General features: G+C 43.8%; 1 protein-coding gene across 2 annotated transcripts in view; it reads right to left on the reverse strand.

Moving 5' to 3' along the window:
* Positions 1 to 18,966, reverse strand: part of SNX16 (sorting nexin 16) — a 65,987-nt gene that overhangs the window by 16,158 nt on the left and 30,863 nt on the right. Inside the window, exons 5-7 of one of the 2 annotated variants that reach the window (XM_077492938.1) lie at positions 9,957 to 10,026; positions 9,563 to 9,699; positions 6,413 to 6,529 (exon numbers count right to left, since the gene is read on the reverse strand). In XM_077492938.1, coding sequence (XP_077349064.1) covers positions 6,413 to 6,529; positions 9,563 to 9,699; positions 9,957 to 10,026 — 324 coding nt within the window. The remainder of the gene's footprint in view (positions 1 to 6,412; positions 6,530 to 9,562; positions 9,700 to 9,956; positions 10,027 to 18,966) is intronic. The other variant, XM_077492939.1, reaches the window with a different exon arrangement.

The following is an 18,966-nucleotide window of genomic DNA, read 5'->3' on the forward strand; positions in this document are numbered from 1 at the left end:
ACCAATCACTGACACACCATGCACCAAACCACTGACACAACCATGACACCAACCACTGACACCAACCACTGACACCCAACCAATGACACAACCACTGACACCAACCACTGACACCAACCACTGCCCTGCTGACACCGACCACTGACACCAACCACTGCCCTGCTGACACCGACCACTGACACCAACTACTGACACCAACCACTGCCCTGCTGATACCGACCACTGACACCAACCACTGACACCAACCACTGCCCTGCTGACACCGACCACTGACACCAACCACTGACACCAACCACTGCCCTGCTGACACCGACCACTGACACCAACCACTGACACCAACCACTGCCCTGCTGACACCGACCACTGACACCAACCACTGACACCAACCACTGACACCAACCACTGACACCAACCACTGACACCAACCACTGACACCAACCACTGACACCAACCACTGACACCAACCACTGACACCAACCACTGACACCAACCACTGACACCAACCACTGACACCAACCACTGACACCAACCACTGACACCAACCACTGACACCAACCACTGACACCAACCACTGACACCAACCACTGACACCAACCACTGACACCAACCACTGCCCTGCTGACACCAACCACTGACACCAACCACTGCCCTGCTGACACCGACCACTGACACCAACCACTGCCCTGCTGACACCGACCACTGACACCAACCACTGCCCTGCTGACACCGACCACTGACACCAACCACTGACACCAACCACTGCCCTGCTGACACCGACCACTGACACCAACCACTGACACCGACCACTGACACCAACCACTGACACCAACCACTGACACCAACCACTGACACCAACCACTGCCCTGCTGACACCGACCACTGACACCAACCACTGCCCTGCTGACACCGACCACTGACACCAACCACTGCCCTGCTGACACCGACCACTGACACCAACCACTGCCCTGCTGACACCGACCACTGACACCAACCACTGACACCAACCACTGACACCGACCACTGACACCGACCACTGACACCGACCACTGACACCGACCACTGACACCGACCACTGACACCAACCACTGACACCAACCACTGACACCAACCACTGACACCAACCACTGACACCAACCACTGACACCAACCACTGACACCAACCACTGACACCAACCACTGACACCAACCACTGACACCAACCACTGACACCAACCACTGACACCAACCACTGACACCAACCACTGACACCAACCACTGACACCAACCACTGACACCAACCACTGACACCAACCACTGACACCAACCACTGACACCAACCACTGACACCAACCACTGACACCAACCACTGACACCAACCACTGCCCTGCTGACACCGACCACTGACACCAACCACTGCCCTGCTGACACCGACCACTGACACCAACTACTGACACCAACCACTGCCCTGCTGACACCGACCACTGACACCAACCACTGCCCTGCTGACACCGACCACTGACACCAACCACTGACACCAACCACTGCCCTGCTGACACCGACCACCGACCACTGACACCAACCACTGACACCAACCACTGCCCTGCTGACACCGACCACTGACACCAACCACTGACACCAACCACTGCCCTGCTGACACCGACCACTGACACCAACCACTGACACCAACCACTGACACCAACCACTGCCCTGCTGACACCGACCACTGACACCAACCACTGACACCAACCACTGCCCTGCTGACACCGACCACTGACACCAACCACTGCCCTGCTGACACCGACCACTGACACCAACCACTGCCCTGCTGACACCGACCACTGACACCAACCACTGCCCTGCTGACACCAACCACTGCCCTGCTGACACCAACCACTGACACTGACCACTGCCCTGCTGACAACAACCACTGACACCGACCACTGCCCTGCTGACACCAACCACTGCCATACCCAATTTTGTTTTTTTAAATCATTGATTTATATCCACCCTGCCTAGGACCCCCCCCCCCCCCCCAATATGTATTGTACTATATGTTGCTCGTTTGGTGTGTAAATTTTAATGATGGGTTTTCCTTAATGTTGACCTAGAGCTGCCCGATTCTGGATGAAACGAGAATCACAATTTTTTTGCTTAGAATAAAGAGCATGATTCTCGGCGCATCATCTTTCACAGAATACAAAAATTGGGCTAACTTTACTGTTTATTTTTAATTTTTTTTATTCACTGAAGTGCATTTTTTTCCCCCAAAAAATTGCGTTTGAAATACTGAAACACAGTGTGACACAAAATATTTAAATGACCGCCATTTTAGTCTCTTGGCTCTCTGCTAAATATATATTTAATATATGTTTGGGGGTTATAAGTAATTTTCTAGCAAAAAATACTGATTTTAACTTGTAAGCAACAAGTGTAAAAAAAAAGGCTGTCTTTAAATGGTTAAGCTGACCTCATTTGTAGATCGATGGTCATCCCTTTGATCTCTTAAAAATACCAAATAATACAATGTTTCTTTTAATCTCTCAGTGCTAAGCAATGTTGTGATAAAAAATAAATACAAATAAAATAAATTTAAAAAAAGCCAAAGTTTGATGGCTCTGCACTTGTTACATGAATTATGGAAATGCTGGATTAAGATCACGAGGGGGCTTGAATCGAGATCGCAATTTTTTAACGATTAATCATGAAGCTCTGTGTGGACCTATACAAATGTTAGTTCAAGCTCCTTTAACCACTTGCCTACCAGGCACTTACACCCCCTTCCTGCCCAGGCCATTTTTCAGCTTTCAGCGCTGTCGCACTTTGAATGACAATTGTGCGGTCATGCTACACTGTACCAAAACTATTTTTTTATAATTTTCTTCACACAAATAGAGCTTTATTTTGGTGGTATTTAATCACTGCTGTTTTTTTGTTTTTTTTTATAAAAAAGACCAAAAACATTTTGAAAAAAAACTGATAGGCTGAACTGATGGGCATTGATGAGGTGGCACTTATGGGCACTGAAGAGTCGGCACTTATGGGCAATGATTAGGTGGTACTAATATGCCATACTTATGAGCACTGCTAGGTGGCACTGATGAGCAATGTTAGGCGGCACTGATGGACACTGATAGGCAGCATGGATAGGCGGTACTGATGGACACTGATTGACAGCAGTGATGGGCAGCACTGATAGGTGGCACTGATTGTCAGCAATGACTGGTATCGCTAATGGGCACTGATTGGTGGCACTTGTGGGCACTGCATGATGACACTACTCTTCACTATTGTAATCAGGGCACTGATGATCGGTGCCCTGATTACATTCCTAAATGTCCCCCTGCTTGGAGATGCTGCTGATCGGCTCTCCTCGCCACACACTCTGTCAGTTAAGGCTAGGAGCGCTGATTATCGGCACTTCCTTGTTTACATGTGACCCCGCTGTGATTGGACACAGGTGATCACATGTTTGAAGAGCCACAGCTCTTTCCACAGATCGGGGTCGCTCCATGTCCTAGCAACACGGTGCAGCTGCGATCTCCGCGCCCGTTCTGGGATGCTGTCATATGACGGCATGCCAGAACAACAGCCACACCATCACCCCACCGTCATTTGACAGAGGCTGGGCGACAACCAGTTAAAGTGGAACTAAACTCATTTTTTATTTTTGTATTTTTTTAATTTCACCCTCAAGCAAGCTTATATTTTTTACATAAAGTACACAGTACTTAAAGGGTAACTTCACTTTCATGCGAAAAAAAAATAGCAAACAAAATAAAATTATAAGTCATACTGCAATTGAATGTTAATAACAATTACCATTCCTTTTTAATCTGCAGCTCTGAAATGTTCTGTAAAGTGCAATGCAATATGACTACCTGCAGATGTTCTATACACAGCATTTGTACATAACACCCCCAGAAACAATTTCCCACTTGTGTGATTGGCTCAATGGGTTTACCAAAAGTCTACACTAAGATACAAGTCAGATTTTTGGCATCCCCTGCAACAAAAATGTCATTTTTGATAAGATACTCCCAATAGGAAATAATGTCTAAAGGAATGTAGACCCTGCAACTTCCCTCAGAGCCATAAGTCTGCTGCAGTTGATTGATGATTATGCAACCACTCCCATTAGACTCACTAAGCACAGGGGCACAGAGGAACAAACAGTGAATTCTACAGAATAACAAAAGATAGGAATCTGCAACAAAGATTGTTAAAATCCTTGCACTGTACAGAGATCACCCGAAGGGAAATGTTTTTTTCTCAACAAAATTGGAGTTGCAATGCAGTTATATTAAAGCTTTGTTTTTGTTTTTTTGGATCAAAAGAATAAAAATGTGATACTTACCTGCTCTGTGCAATGGTTTTTCAGCGCAGCACCGATCCTCCTTTTCTGGGGTCACCCGCCTGCACTCCTAGCTCCTCCTCTTCGGTGACTACCCCCATAGAAAGACAATTTTTATGGGGGCAATTGTGCAGGTTTGCTCCTGAGCCACCTTGTCTGTGTCCATTGACACAGACAGTGCAGCTTGGCCCCACCCCCCTTGTCACATAATTTGATTGACAGGGGTGTCAATGGCTCTCAGTGCCATCAATCTGCCCAGTAAGGAAGGAGAGAGCCGAGTGAGACGCTGCTCTCATGCACATTGCTGGATGGAAATCAGGCTCAAGTATAAGGGGGCTGGGAAGGACCATGCACCAGAGGATTTTTACCTTAAAGCAGAGTTCCACCCAAAAATTGAACTTCCGCTTTAAGTGAAGGTGACCCTCTGACATGCCACTTTTTTTGGGGGGCGCGGATACCCTTTTTTTTTTTTTTTTTTTATTTTTTTAGGGGCATCCAGCTCCCACGTCTTTCCGGGGCTCCGTGGAGCTGGAAGGACGTTCACCTCTCCCCCCTCCCTCCGTGCAATCTTCTGGGACACGTCACAGGTCCCAGAGGATTGCCTGGCCAATCGAGGAGAGGAGGGGGAGAGGAGCGGAGCTTCGCTCGTCCACATCACTGGACCGTAGGACAAGTGTCTGATTATTAAAAGTCAGCAGCTACACTTTTTGTAGCCGCTATTTATATGGGTGGAACTCAGCTTTAATGCATAGAATGCACTAAGATAAAAGGATAGGAGAAGAGAGGGGCATGGCTGGGAGTGTAGGAGATCGGTTTTCTCACTCGAGACTACATATTGACAGGCAGAGGGAGGGGAAACTGAAAACAGGCAGAGAGGAGACCTGTGGATGATGCAGACAAGCACTTAGACCACGATATCTTGGCAAAGAGCAAAAGCTGCAGCTTGCACATTAAAAAGGGACAGGAGCAGCATATTTTTTTTGGGGGGTTAAACGCTTTAAAGTGGATGTAAACCCTCTCCTATACCCAGTGAAGTGAACAGCCTAAGATGATACACAGAGATGAAACAAATCCTCCTACATAAAAGTTTTACATGCATCTCTGCTGTCTTCATCTTTATATACCGTTTAGAAAGGGCACATGGTGTTAGAATTTTCTCTTCCTATTCCAGCAGGGGGAGGGGAGCCTTAGCATACACAGACAGCTGATTGGAGGAAAGGCACACACCCCCACTCCACATAGGCAGAGACTTGCAGAGCTGTGCTGTGAATTGACCAGCTGTCTGCTAATCTATTTATAGCACCCGCCCTGACACCAATTTCAGGCTGGTTTTGTCATGTTTCATAGAACATGTCAGAAGTTATCATGTTGATAACAGAAGAACAGAGCAGGATAAAGCCACGGGACTTAAGGCTTTAGAGAGACAATAAAACACTGCAGATATATGTGCCCAGCTCAAATTTCATGAATCGGGGTTTACATCCACTTTAAGGCTTTAGAGACACTATGAACCCTCCATAGTGACCCTCTTCTATGGATATTGCTAAAACTGTGTGTTGCTTATGTTACTTGCGCATGTGCCTTTCCATTCTAATTCACGAGACCAAGGCAGTGCGGTTGCCTTGGTTTACATTGCTGTCTTCTCTGGCTTTGCTCTTGTAAGTCCTCTCATTCATTCCTCATTGAAAAGAGGGGCATTCTTCCCTTTAGTTCCACTTTAACAAAGCTTTAAGGTAGTGTTGGCATATAGGTGTATTTTACCTGACCTCATGTGTACTGGTAATCTAATGGTTGATGTTTTGGCGAGTTGTTGTGGATTCTTGCCTATCTAATTGCAGCATGGTCTTGGTAACCTGTCCTCTTGGTACCGGTTAGTGTGCCATTATCACATTCTGCCCTCTGAGCCTATTCCATGTCATTTTTGACATAAAAATCAAACAATTATAGGCATGCAGTTACTGTTGCACATCTCTGTTTATACAGTTCCACAGATGTCAAAAGGCAACAATGGCCATTTTCTAGACTTCAGAGAGTTCTGCTCCATTTTCACAAGGAGAAAACCCAACCCAAGTATAAACTTACCCATTCTCTGTAGAGGCGGCTTGATCGGCTTCAATGGCGGAGGACTCCACCTCACCACTGCATTCGCTCTCCTCTATGGAAGGTCTGCGTGCCTTACTGTGTCCCATACTCATTTCCCTACAAACAATCAGATTTGATTTTTTTTTTTTACTAAGGATGTTAAAGCTGGACTCCAGGGAAACAGCCAAGTACACAGATGATACATATATGGGAACAGTTTTACCTTCTAAAGGATTTGCATTTTTGCACATCAAGTCTTGAGCTTTACACCGTACAATCAGGAGAATGACACCTCCAGCATGTGATTGAACATGAAAAAGTACAGCAACAGACAGATTACCTAATTTCTCTGATCACTGTACTCTATCAGCGAGCTTCTTGTCAACATAATTGCATGTAGCTCCCAATGCTGCCACTCCCCTTCCCAGTCTGAGTGGTACTGTACAGGGGTGTGCACTGCACGAGACTCATACCAGATCAGATTCAGTTACTTGCAATTTTTTTTTTTTATATTTCTCTTAACTGTAATAATGTAATAATAAATACAGTATATAACTGCAGCATATTTATGTTACGTATAGAAGCACAGAGTTTATCTTAAAATGAAATTGAATAAATTGATACTAAACTATAAAAATAAGGCCGCTGTTACACAGCTGCCATTTGTTCAGTCATGTTTTTTTTTCTTTCAATGAAGCAACAGGTTGCCTGCTGGTGTACTTAACCCTTCCCGCTGATGCCTCCCAGCCCCGTTAAGAGCTTCTAAATGCCGACTGTGATTGGCTGTCTCATGATCGGAAAGTTGCCGATAGCAAGTATGCATTGGAAGCTTTCCAGTTCCTACCGGTGACTATGCCGAGAGCGTGCGCCCCCCGCACAGAAATGTGTTTACACAGGTACACATATACGTGGCCTCTCTGCGTTAAAGCCCACTTGCCAAGAGGCCGCATATAGGTGCCACGTTGGTGGTCTGCTTCTGTTTTTTAAATGGAACAAAACTAGAGACTTGTTCTGTTAAAAAAGAAAAATTAAATGATAGCATGGGGCTACAATATTATCAGGCCAGTGGTCTCTAGATCCTGCAGAAGCTCCCCAATCTTTAACCGTCCTGGTAGCAAATCCATTCTGAGCATCTTCTGAAGGATGTCCATGCCCTTGGACAGTCCTCTGTAGTATTACATATACTGAAGATTATGTGCAAACATTGACAGATGAAAAATGAACAGCAATGTATTCCTATGAGTAAACAGATGATCACTGCCTCCATTCAGGGTATTTTGCACTATGAAATTATAAAGTAAATATATAGCAGTACCTGTCATCCAATGATCTACCCTAAGGTAGAGTGCATGACTAATTAAAATGATGATGCGTAGCTACAATATTACCAGGCCAGTAGTGTGGTTTTATTTAAATTATAAATTTGATTACGCCAACACCTCCCTCGTCAATAGTAATACTAGGTTTCCCCTCATCTCAATGCATACAACTCGTAGTTGGTGCAAACTACAAAGCAAACCCCCCACCCCCACTTGAAGTGTTAAGACTGGGGAACTTCTGCAGGAGGCAGAGACTGGTAATTTGCTACTAGAGATCACTGACAGCACATCCCTTAAAGTGTTACTAAACCCAGGACCCTACATTCACTATATCTGGTCTCCCACAGTACACAGAACATGACAGAAACAACACTCTGCTATGATTTGAGCAAGGTACCTTGAAAGAGTGATGTGCTCAGCCTTAACAACGTATATGATACAGACACACATTTAATTTAATTTAGAAAGTAATGTCCATAAGCGAACATTGTCCTTAGGTAGTAGTCCTTAAGCAGATGAGTAGGTCCATGAGCAAGCCTAAAGGGCAGCCAATGTAGGAGAGGTAGAAGCAAACTATGGCAGACAAGAGGAAAAAAAAAAGGGGTATACACCCTTACCGGAAATAGTGGACTCGAATGTCAGCGACGAGTCAATCAAGCGAGGATAGCCCTATCAGCAGATTTCCAAAACGATCCAGGGAATCCAAAGAGCTCCAAGGACGAATCCAAGGAATCGTGCAGGTAATCGTGAGGCTGGAACTCAGGTGTTAAGCAGCCAGACTGGAAAGCCCAAAACTAATTACAAGACCACCTTGTTGAGTCATCAAAAAGTTCCCGTTCTTCACTTCTCTCAAAAAAAGGTAGCAGCTAATCCCTACCCAGTAGAAGGGCCCTGGGGATGTCAGCAGACATCACCAGGGTCCTTCTACTGGGTAGGAACTAGCCGCTACCACTTTTGAGATTCCCTGGATTGTTTTGGGAATGTGCTGATCCTCGCTTGATTGACTCGTTTTTGCTGACATTCAAGTCCACAATTTTCGGTGAGAGTATATACCCCTTATCTCGGGTGGAGGACACCCTATCCCTGATGCTCTACATGCCTGCTGAGGCCTTTGTACCCAACTTCTGAGCAACAACTTTTTGTGGTGGACTCCATAGGATTGTCTCACCATTGGGACTTTCTCACCTGTGTTTCTACTCATTATATACACGTTCTGTTTTATATTCATTATATTTGAGATTGATTTTTATCACAAAGTTTTTATTATTTACATGCAATACTTGATATATTGTTCAATGTTTATTGTTTTATATTTTTAGCGCTACATTTTTCACTGATCTTATGGAGTGTGGCTTCACACATTCCAATGACCTGTATTTAGTAAGAAGCTGCAATTAGTGTACTTTCAGACCATGTAGTAATCCCAGGGCAGGGATGCTCAACATCTTTAGCTCATATGCAGCAAAGAATGTGACAGATTTAGGGTCCAAGACTTTAAGACTAACAGACTTTTCACTCCTAAAATGTTTGCAGTCCATCTGTTCTCAGACACAAGTGTGGCTAACAGTAACACAAATGTTGCTTCTATTCAGGGCCACATTCAGACCGCAATAAAGTGCTTCCTATCCCAGGTGTATGACCATCTGGTGACCTACAGAGGCTGCAAACACCAATAGTGCCGAGATTTACACAGAACTAAAGACAAAAATGAGGCAATTCCACCCAGAATGTGAAAATAAGTCCAATAATTTATAAGTAAAGAGCCCGCAGAGCAATGAAATTGTAGCCAGGAAATGTCCGCAGACATCGCAGTTTAATAGGAAATACTCACCGAATCTGGCTTTCCAGGGTCTGTATATGCAGCTGTTTCTCATTTAACAGCTTCTTCATGGCTTCCAGCTCTTTCTGCTTCTCGGCAAGATCCCTTTGAAGTCTGTAATTTGTTTCTTCTAACGTCTCGCAGAAAGCCTAAGTGCACAGCAATGTTCAGTCAAATTTGGAAGAAGGAAAAAAACTGCTACCACCATAAAGCAGAGAAGAAGGCATTATACGGAAAAGAAGAAGGCATCGGATTAGTCAGCCTGCGGCTTTTTAGCTGCTCTGGAACTACAGATCCCAGCATGCTTCTTCATCTCATGGAAGCCACAGCTTCCTAAGCCTGCAGTAAAAAATAGGAACATAACAAGCCAATATGAAAATTAATTACAAAAACAAAGCACACTCACCCTGCTCTCTTCTAGACTATCAAAAGGACCAGGAGGATCATCTAAGCAGAGAAACAGCCTCACCGAGGCACTGAAAGAAAAATAAATCCCATTACTATAGCTTATTTCAGATCGTGCACAACAAAAAAATATGAAATGTTAAAAAGTTAATTCCCCAAAAAGTTATTATGAATTTTAAGCCCAACCTTACCCCAAACTTTTTTTTTTTTTTTTTGTAAAAGTTTGGATGGGAAAGAGTCATTTGCATTGCTGTCTGTGCTCACACGGTGACACCAGGGCAAGAAATAAGAAGGCGCAGTTGTCACCAGGAACAGAGAAAGAAATTAAAAACCATCTCGTCATCCTGATTATATCATTCTGAATATTTTGGAAACAATGCCATACAGGCCCTAACCAAGTATTTAAAGTGGAAGTTTACGCCAAAATTACAAATGGCAGGAATTTGAATGCAGAAAAGACATGCTTCGTCTCTTCTACTTCAAAATGACTTACCTACCTGTCTGCCCCTGTACAGTGAGTGTGCACACGCAGCTCACTATACAAATTTGGCAATGGCAAATCTGACTGAACTCCCACACATGTGAGGGAGTGATGCCGCCCACATCCTGCCAATCAAGACCTGAAAGTCAGCCATGAGAAGATATCAGCGGCCAGGTGGGGAGCTTGCGGACACCGTGTTGCTGAAGTCAAGGTGGGTATAGTTTATGTTTAAATTTCATTAATAGAAATCTCGACAGGTGCCCTAACACATCTCGACTCTACCCAATCAGGCTGGGTTCACACTGCTGCGGTGACGAGAAACGGATGTGATTCGCACCGCACTGCAGTACAAATCACATGCGGTCTCTGTGCGATGTGAGTTCAGTCATACAGATAGTATGGCTGAATTCGCATCGCATCCGGCCCAAACTCACACAGGACCCTTTTTTTGGTCCGCAGCAGAATCGGATCGAATGGGTGTTCACAGCATGCGATCCGATTCCTGTCCAAGTTTGCAGATCACACTGCGATATGCGAACTGATCTGGGGGTGTCATTAACGTTTCACTGACACTCCCAGCAGTTCGCATAGGGCAGTGTGAACTGCTGCCGGGAGGCATGCGAAATGCGGGAACCCGCCGCGGATTTGCAGCGTTCCCGCATCGCTGCAGTGTGAACCCAGCCTAAAAGTAGAGAAAAACCCTGCATTGAGAGTGTTTTGCAAGACAAGCAACATTTTTTTAAAATAAATTCCGAGTTGATAAACGAGCAATGTCTTGATATACAAGTAGCGTGACATCACCACAGAGTATAAAAGAGAAGAGAGGCGCTTCTAAGAGCAGCAATATGGTTACATTTAATGAAGGTACAACATTTAGCAACTTACACGGTTGATGATTAAAACAGGAACATCTAAGTATGCAGGCATCCGGGTAAAGTTGTCCACGCAGACCATCCTCCACACCGCCATCGATGTCATCCCTTCCACGCTGCGCTCCACGAGCGCTTCAAGCTTCACTTTCAGACCGATCTACTGCAGGGTAGTTTTCCCGGTCACGATTGCAGACAGACAGCGGTGAGAGCCGGCGGTGCGGAGGATAGTTTATGTGGACAGCTTTACCACGGATGCCTGCACAGTTAGATGTTCCTGTTTTAATCATAAACCATGCGAGTTGCTAAATGTTGTACCTTCATTAAATGTAACCATATTGCTACACTTAGATGCGCCTCTCTTCCCTTTTATACTAGGTAGCACTGCTGGATTTTGCTTCTAATCCCCTTGTGGAGTCTGCCATTTGTAGATGGACATTTTATGATTACACAACCTGGTCACATTGCTATAATCTTTTTTTTACTGTATATGGACTATAAACGGAATGCCTTATGAATAAATGGTTGTGGAACAAATCATCTGAATTTCCATTATTTCTTATGGGGAAATTTGCTTTGATATACAAGTGCTTTGGATTACAAGCATGTTTCCGAATGAAGAACGCACGCAATCCAAGGTTTTACTGTATATTTCTTGTTAACTCTGCCCTCATCTAGGAGATACTGTATACCTTCATGTCCTTATGACACCGTCAGGAGGACAGGAATTGACGGTAGATTTTCCCAGTAGGGATACAAATAAAAATAAATAATAATAAAAAAATATATATATATTTTAACCCTTCTGTATAGAACAAAAAAAATCTGTTTTTGCCTGGAGTTGGGCTTAAGGAAATACAAATCCTGTCTGACCATTCATCTTTTAAAAACAGCGAAGGCTTGCATTCTACTTTGGTGAACGCAAACATGCAACCCACAAAATCTTTTTGGTCTGCAAAGGTTAAAAGAAGATCTTACTGCTACTCTACATAACACTCAAAGAGATATTCAGGTCTACATGGAGGCCCTGGCAGTATGTTGTCTACACTGATGCCTACTTAAAAACACACCCTTACAACCCGAGTAATCCATTCAGTGCTCACTTTTTCTTCCCAAGAACCTTCTGCCCCTCCACCTATCCTCCCATGTTTTTCCATCTTCGTCTTTGTCCTCTCCTCCACCCCCATTTCTATAGTCTCACTATGGCTACCATTGATACTATGTCTTGGTCATAGACTACAATATTCACTTCCATAACTGGACTTCAACTCAGCAGGAATCAGACAAGCATTGGTCTTGTATGGAACTCACCAGCTAGCAAGCTTAGTGCTCCTTCAGGACCAATGATGGTGTACAAAGTTCACTAATCTATAGCAATAAGTAGATTTTAGTTTATCATAAGTAGAATAAAAGCCATGCTAATGAGTTTCTAAAGTACACAGGATTGAATAAGCCCATTGTTGACTCCCCATGGATAGAATTGGGCTAAGCTCCTAATGCAGTAGAAGTTAAGACCTGCTCACTTTGATTAAACAATCGTATGCAAAAAATCTATTCCCCCCCCCCCCCCCCATGTACAATTGGGAACATGCGTTCAACTACTTATTTGCTAACAATATGGGCATTAAAAAAAAAAAAAAAACAATTTGTCTCCTTTCACACTGATAAACCGATCTGGCCTGCGTGTCAATTTTTCAAGAGGACCTGATCGGACTATGCATTGCTCTTTATGCAGCTGTAGACACCCACCGGCATCTGATCTGCTAAAAACAGATGGATGGGGAAAATCCCCATCCATCCAGCAGATTTGATCGGATGACAGTGAGATGGAAATGGACAGGTGGTTGGTTTCCATCTGACAGCCTCATAGAGAACAGCGGGTTGTGTTCGCTCTCCATCAGCAGAACAGACACAGACCTGTCATCTGCCTGCTCAGCGGGGATCAGCAGAGAGATCCCCTGCTGAGGTGGTGGACTCCATTAGTGTGAAAGGGGCTTTATACTCACCTAGGTGAATGCAGCATTGATCCGATGCTACATCTATCCCCCAAGTGATCGTTCAGTTCTCCTTTCCCTTCCGGCACTCACTGGAGCGCTGGGCTGCAAAGGGAGTGGGAGGGGCTGGCTCAGACTCTCAGTTCCTCCCTGAGAGGCTGAGGTGTCGGTCAAGGCTTCTAGGTGAATCCTGACCACATGGTCGGGTTCTACTCAACTGACGACTGAACCACGAGAAGTATGGCCAAAAAAGCTTTGACCATACTTCACCTTTAACACCAGTTGACATGTGCATGCTGGTGTGTGTTGTGCAGGCATGGTGAGGTGTATTATTACATTTACTTCCTTATGTATGTTCTTTTCTTGAAGCGTTACTAAAATGGCAATTAAGGTTTTCATATCTAGGATTCATATCTATGCACCGCATTGCGCTGTGAAAAAATGCACACAGGCATTTGTATGCAGTGCACTGCACCACACCTCCCTGCTGCATTATGGTGTGAACAAGGTACAAACGATTGTTTTCTATGTACCCTTGAGTTGATCTGCATTGATGGTGTGAACGAGCCTTCTCTATGCACAGTCAATACCGATGTTACTAGGTGAACAACCTCTACTCCTTGTAGCAAATCAGCCCCAGTGATCCCTTCTTTCAATAAGGAAGTGCTTTTTATTTTTAAGTTTTGAGCATTTCCACCTGCTTCCACTAAAAGCAGTACTGGTAGATTGTAGTCCCTTCCCTGAGTCTATCACTTCAGACGACTGGACAAAAAAAAAAAAAAAAAAAAAGCAGTTGAAGCAATACATTACAGAAAGGACTGCAATCACATAGGGCAGTACAGGTTGTCAAATTAGCTCCATGGTCAGCAAATAAGGATCAGCACAATAGAATGTACAGGATGATAAGTCACCATCAAGAGGTACTGTACAGGCCTTGTTCAGGAAGAGTGACATGGGAAGAATTCCCACAGAATCATATTTTATGCTGCACTTAACTCAAACTGTCACCCTGCCAAAATCAAACTACACAGTTCCTTGTTATGGGGAGAGATGCTAGCCCACATAGTCACAACAGTCTGAAAAGGAGAAAGCGCAATTATTCATGCGTTTCCCCCGCTGTAAAGACCTATTATACTACAAGAGCCACTGTGTGACACTGTTCCCGGCAAAGACATTTCCAACTGACCTCCTTCCACCCTCTTAGGGGACAGGCCATCGCTGCGAACGTGAACATCTTTTGTGTGAGCATAGCCGTGTACAACATAGGAAATATGCTACTATTGAGTTCATTTATTTTATGTTTCCAAATAGAATAATACATTTTCTTAAATTTTCCCCCAATCTCTTGTACATTTACACCTGAATCATAGAGAAACACAGTTTGATTCCGGATATGATTTTCAGCGCAGTATGATTTTGCAGCCCAATAATATGAATGGGCTGAAATCACACTGGATCATATCAAAAGTAGTGCATGCACTATCAATTGGAAAAAGTTTCCCCATAGGGTTTCGTATTGCAGCCAATAATTCTAATTTAAATAGAAAAAAATGTTTATTGAAAAATTATTAAAATACAGTTGCATATATTATGTTAAAACGTGAGCTCTGTAAGGGAGACCATTGCACATACATCATGATACAGCCGTGAGTGTACATAAAAGAACACAGCATGATACAGGTATATATAATCATACTAGTGCATGCACTACTTTAAAGAATACGTATATTCCCCCACCCCAGTCCCCATTGTGACAGTAGTTTTAGTTCATTCATTCACAGAAAATCACTGTCATCCATTACGGCTGTTGGCTTGTAGTTCTCAATGAACTATCAGTGATATGCACTCTAGGTAGTTCAGTGATGTCTCTCGTCATTCAGGAACTGCCTGCCTGTACAAGGTATGGGCAAACAGCTACATGGACAGTCTGCAGGAGCCCGAGCTTGCATCTGCAATCTACTGATTACGGGTGCAATGATCTGCTGATCACGGGTGCAATGATTTACAGATTCCTAATAAAAAAATAAAAATGCTAATGTCTTCTTTTTTTTTTTTTACCTGCAAAGATGTGCATTAGGCCCCTTTCACATGGGACGGATCAGTAATGATCCGCCCCGTGATGATCCGCTTGCTCAGCAGGGATCGCTCCGTTGTCCCCGCTGAGCCGGTGGCGGACAGGGCGGTCCCTGCACTGTCAGCTCTCCATTCTCCTCTATGGAGGATTGGATGTGCACGGACCGTCTGTCCGTGATTCATCCGATCCGCTTTGCAGACGGATAGAAAAATACGATTTTCCTCCGTCTGCAGAATTGGACAATTGCGGAGGCGGACAATAGCGGGTGTCTGTGGATGTTCATCCGCAGACACCCGCTATCCCATAGGAATGCATGCATGTCCGCATTTCATCCGCAAATGGATGGATGAAATACGGACATACTGCATGTGTGAAAGGGGCCTTGATTTTTTTAATAGGGTGAAAACACTGCAACCGGATTGCATAGTAGTGCAGTACGATGCGATTCCAGGCCCACACAGTGTGTCTACATCCTGGGTTTGGGGTGTTAGGAATACTTCGACACCTGTACAGATTGCACACCCAGTGCATTTTGAACATGCTTTGGGAAACCACCTAAAATCATTTGAACAACAGAAGGGGTTGCTAGAACTTCAAATCAGTGTTTACTGCTATCTGTGTTGTTTAACAAGTATTTATTTCTTGCTCTATTATCTTGCAATTTAGAATATAAGGCCTCATGCACACTGGACGTTTTTGGGATGTTTTTACAGCCGCTGATTTTGGCTTCAGATTTTTTTTTCTACAATCAATAAACTGCCCAGCAGGTTATCCTCTTTGTCCCTGCACACATAGGCTGTTATCAAAAGTTTTTGGCTGGGGTGTTTTTTGGCATTTAACGTTTTTGATCCCATTGAAAAAACACTTAAAAACACTAACAAGTGCTGAAAAACGCAAAAAAAATAAAAAAAAGCTAAAAAAATAGTGGAAGAACTCACTGCAAAGCTACTGGTGTTTTTATAACGTTATTACAATGTCCAGTGTGCATGAGGTCTAAGAGCCGGTTCACACAGGGGCAACACGACTTCCAGCGTCACTTTTGGAGGCAACTTGGACACGACTTGAGTACGAATAACAGCACGACTTGAGGTGACTTACAACACGACTTTAAGTCGCCAATCAGAGAATAATCAGCTCTCGAGGGAGGAACTCCACACTAAAATTTTAAATAAAAAAACTGGCATAGGTTCCCAATCCAGGAGCATACCAGGTCCTTAGGTCTGGTATGGATTTTAAGGGGAACCCCCCTACACTGAAAAAACAGAGTGGGGGTTCACAATCCCTTTAGGATTTCTCTCAATCAGCCCCGCAGGCTGAATGGATGGTCGAATTTGCAGCACCAGCTATTGGCTGCCAGAATACCTGAACAGTGACTGCATTTGACTGGCTGCAGGGGCTGCTCAGCCCAGACTTTTCCAGCTGAGAATTTTCCTTCCGACTCCTCCCACAAAAGTCAAAATAAAAAATGTATTGATTTAAAAAAAAAAAAAAAAAAAAAAAAAGGAAGAATGCATTTTGAACAATTTAGCATGTATAGGCCAAAATTAGATCCACATATTGCCAGCTTTATAGAGTTTCAGTCTAGGTTTTACATGCACACATCACAGGGCTGTAGAACATTCTGAATATGTTTTTTCTTACACCAACCTATTAAAAAGATCATAAAAAAGGTCTATTTCACACTGAATGGTTTTCATCTATTTTGGACTTCATTCTTACATGTCTCAACGTCTCCACTTTAAAGTTTTCATCTACCCAGATTTTTAGAAGGTGAGAAGATGTCAATGATTTTAATGTTTTATTTACAGAGAATAATAATGAACTGTATAAAATGACTGCTTGGCTGCAAACAATAGAGGGAATATTCCACTGCACTGCGGTCACTACGGATTATTATTGTCATCTAGATTAAAACTCGTCTGACAACTTTAAAAAAACAAACAAAAAACCCCACTGAACAGGCCAGATAGGATGTAATTAAAAAATTGTAGGTGGAGGGTCAACAAACTGTTCTCAGAGAAACCTCAACTGGGGATTGTTGCACATGTCTGTTTATTACACAGGATTTCTATAGTGCCAACAATTTACAATAAAAAGGGGGACAGTACAATTACAATACGTTCAATACAGAAGGAATAGCGCCTTGCTCATGGAGCTTACAATCTAAAATGTCTTTTGTAGAAAAATGCAGAAGTCACAAATGAAAACTACCAGCCCATCTACAAAGCATCTTATTATAAAAAGTTGTAATCTTTCCTTACAGTGGAACTAAACTGCATCTGAGCACCACAATCTGAAAACTATTCAACTAATGTTAATATTTAAAATAAATTCCCTCATCTATCCATGTCTCCATTCTTTATTTTGTTGAGAAATAACATTCAACCCCACCCCCCCCCCCCCCACACACCTAGCATTTCTAGCTGTGGTCACCTTGAATAAGGGCAGATAATTTATGTAGCATTTACTTCCTGGAACTTATCTGCCCTTAGCTCAGGCATGCTGGCAGGAGGGTGTGCTTAGCAAAAAAAAAAAATAAATTCTGCCGGGACAGCTCTGAAAAGAAAAAAAACAGTAAGCGATTCACCACTTATTGTTTTGTTGCAGCCTGACTTCCTACCACTGCAGGTCCCCATCACCACCTTTTTGGATATGGAAGTCGACAGTGACTTCCTGAGGGATCACAGTAGGATTCCCGCAGTGCCAACGCAAAATTGCATGGCACTGTGTGACTGGTACTGCAGCTTCCAGGAACGTGCGACATTTCCCATGAGGCTGTGGGAGGGTGTTGTGGGCAGGGGGTGTACCCAAGTGTACGTCAATCTCCCTTAGGCAAGAATTAAGAAAGTGGGAGTGGTATCTGTCAAAAATAAATGAAAAAAAAAAACCCCCCAAAAGAACCAACACCATCAAAAGTGCTAACCGGACTTTTCACTTTTGAGTGAAGGTCTGCCTTAATAGTCAGTGGTGTGTGGTTTTGTATTTTTAAGGAATATAAAAACCAGCCCTGCGAGCTGTGGTAAATCTACTTCCCCAAACTACTGAACACTTAAAATGACTAGTGTTAAATCTGAAATTCCACTTCACTGTAACTGAAGTCTCTTTCTAGGATGCCATGAGTGCCCGACAACTAAGGGTGTCCCATTATGTTGATACGGACTTAACCTAGAAATGTGGCTCCTAAATTCCGACCATTGGTCACCTATTACAGAGATAGGCTGATAGGCTGACCCTTCACTAAGTTTTAAAGTGATCCACTTCTCTTGTGTAAGCCCCCATTGCATGCTGCTTGCTATGGGGGTAGATATGCGGGTTCCCTCCCGAGCCAGGATGTGTGTCCATAGACACACAGCGGGGCTTGGCTCCACCCCCCCCCCCCCCACTGGTTTTGATTCACAGCAGCAGGAATGAATGACTCATGCTGCTATGAATCTGCCCCAGGAGACAGAGCAGTGCTGCTGCAGACAGGCACAGCGCTGGACTAATATAGGACTTAAGCCCCATACACACTATTCGATTTTCTGCTGACTTTTTCCTTCAGATTTACCAAAACCATATAATATGAGGTCAAACCTTATGGTTTTGGTAAATCT

This window comes from Lithobates pipiens, unplaced genomic scaffold (genome assembly GCF_037356315.1).
Source record: "Lithobates pipiens isolate NorthernLeopardFrog02 unplaced genomic scaffold, aLitPip1_a1.2 Scaffold_19, whole genome shotgun sequence".
Lineage (NCBI taxonomy): Eukaryota > Metazoa > Chordata > Amphibia > Anura > Ranidae > Lithobates > Lithobates pipiens.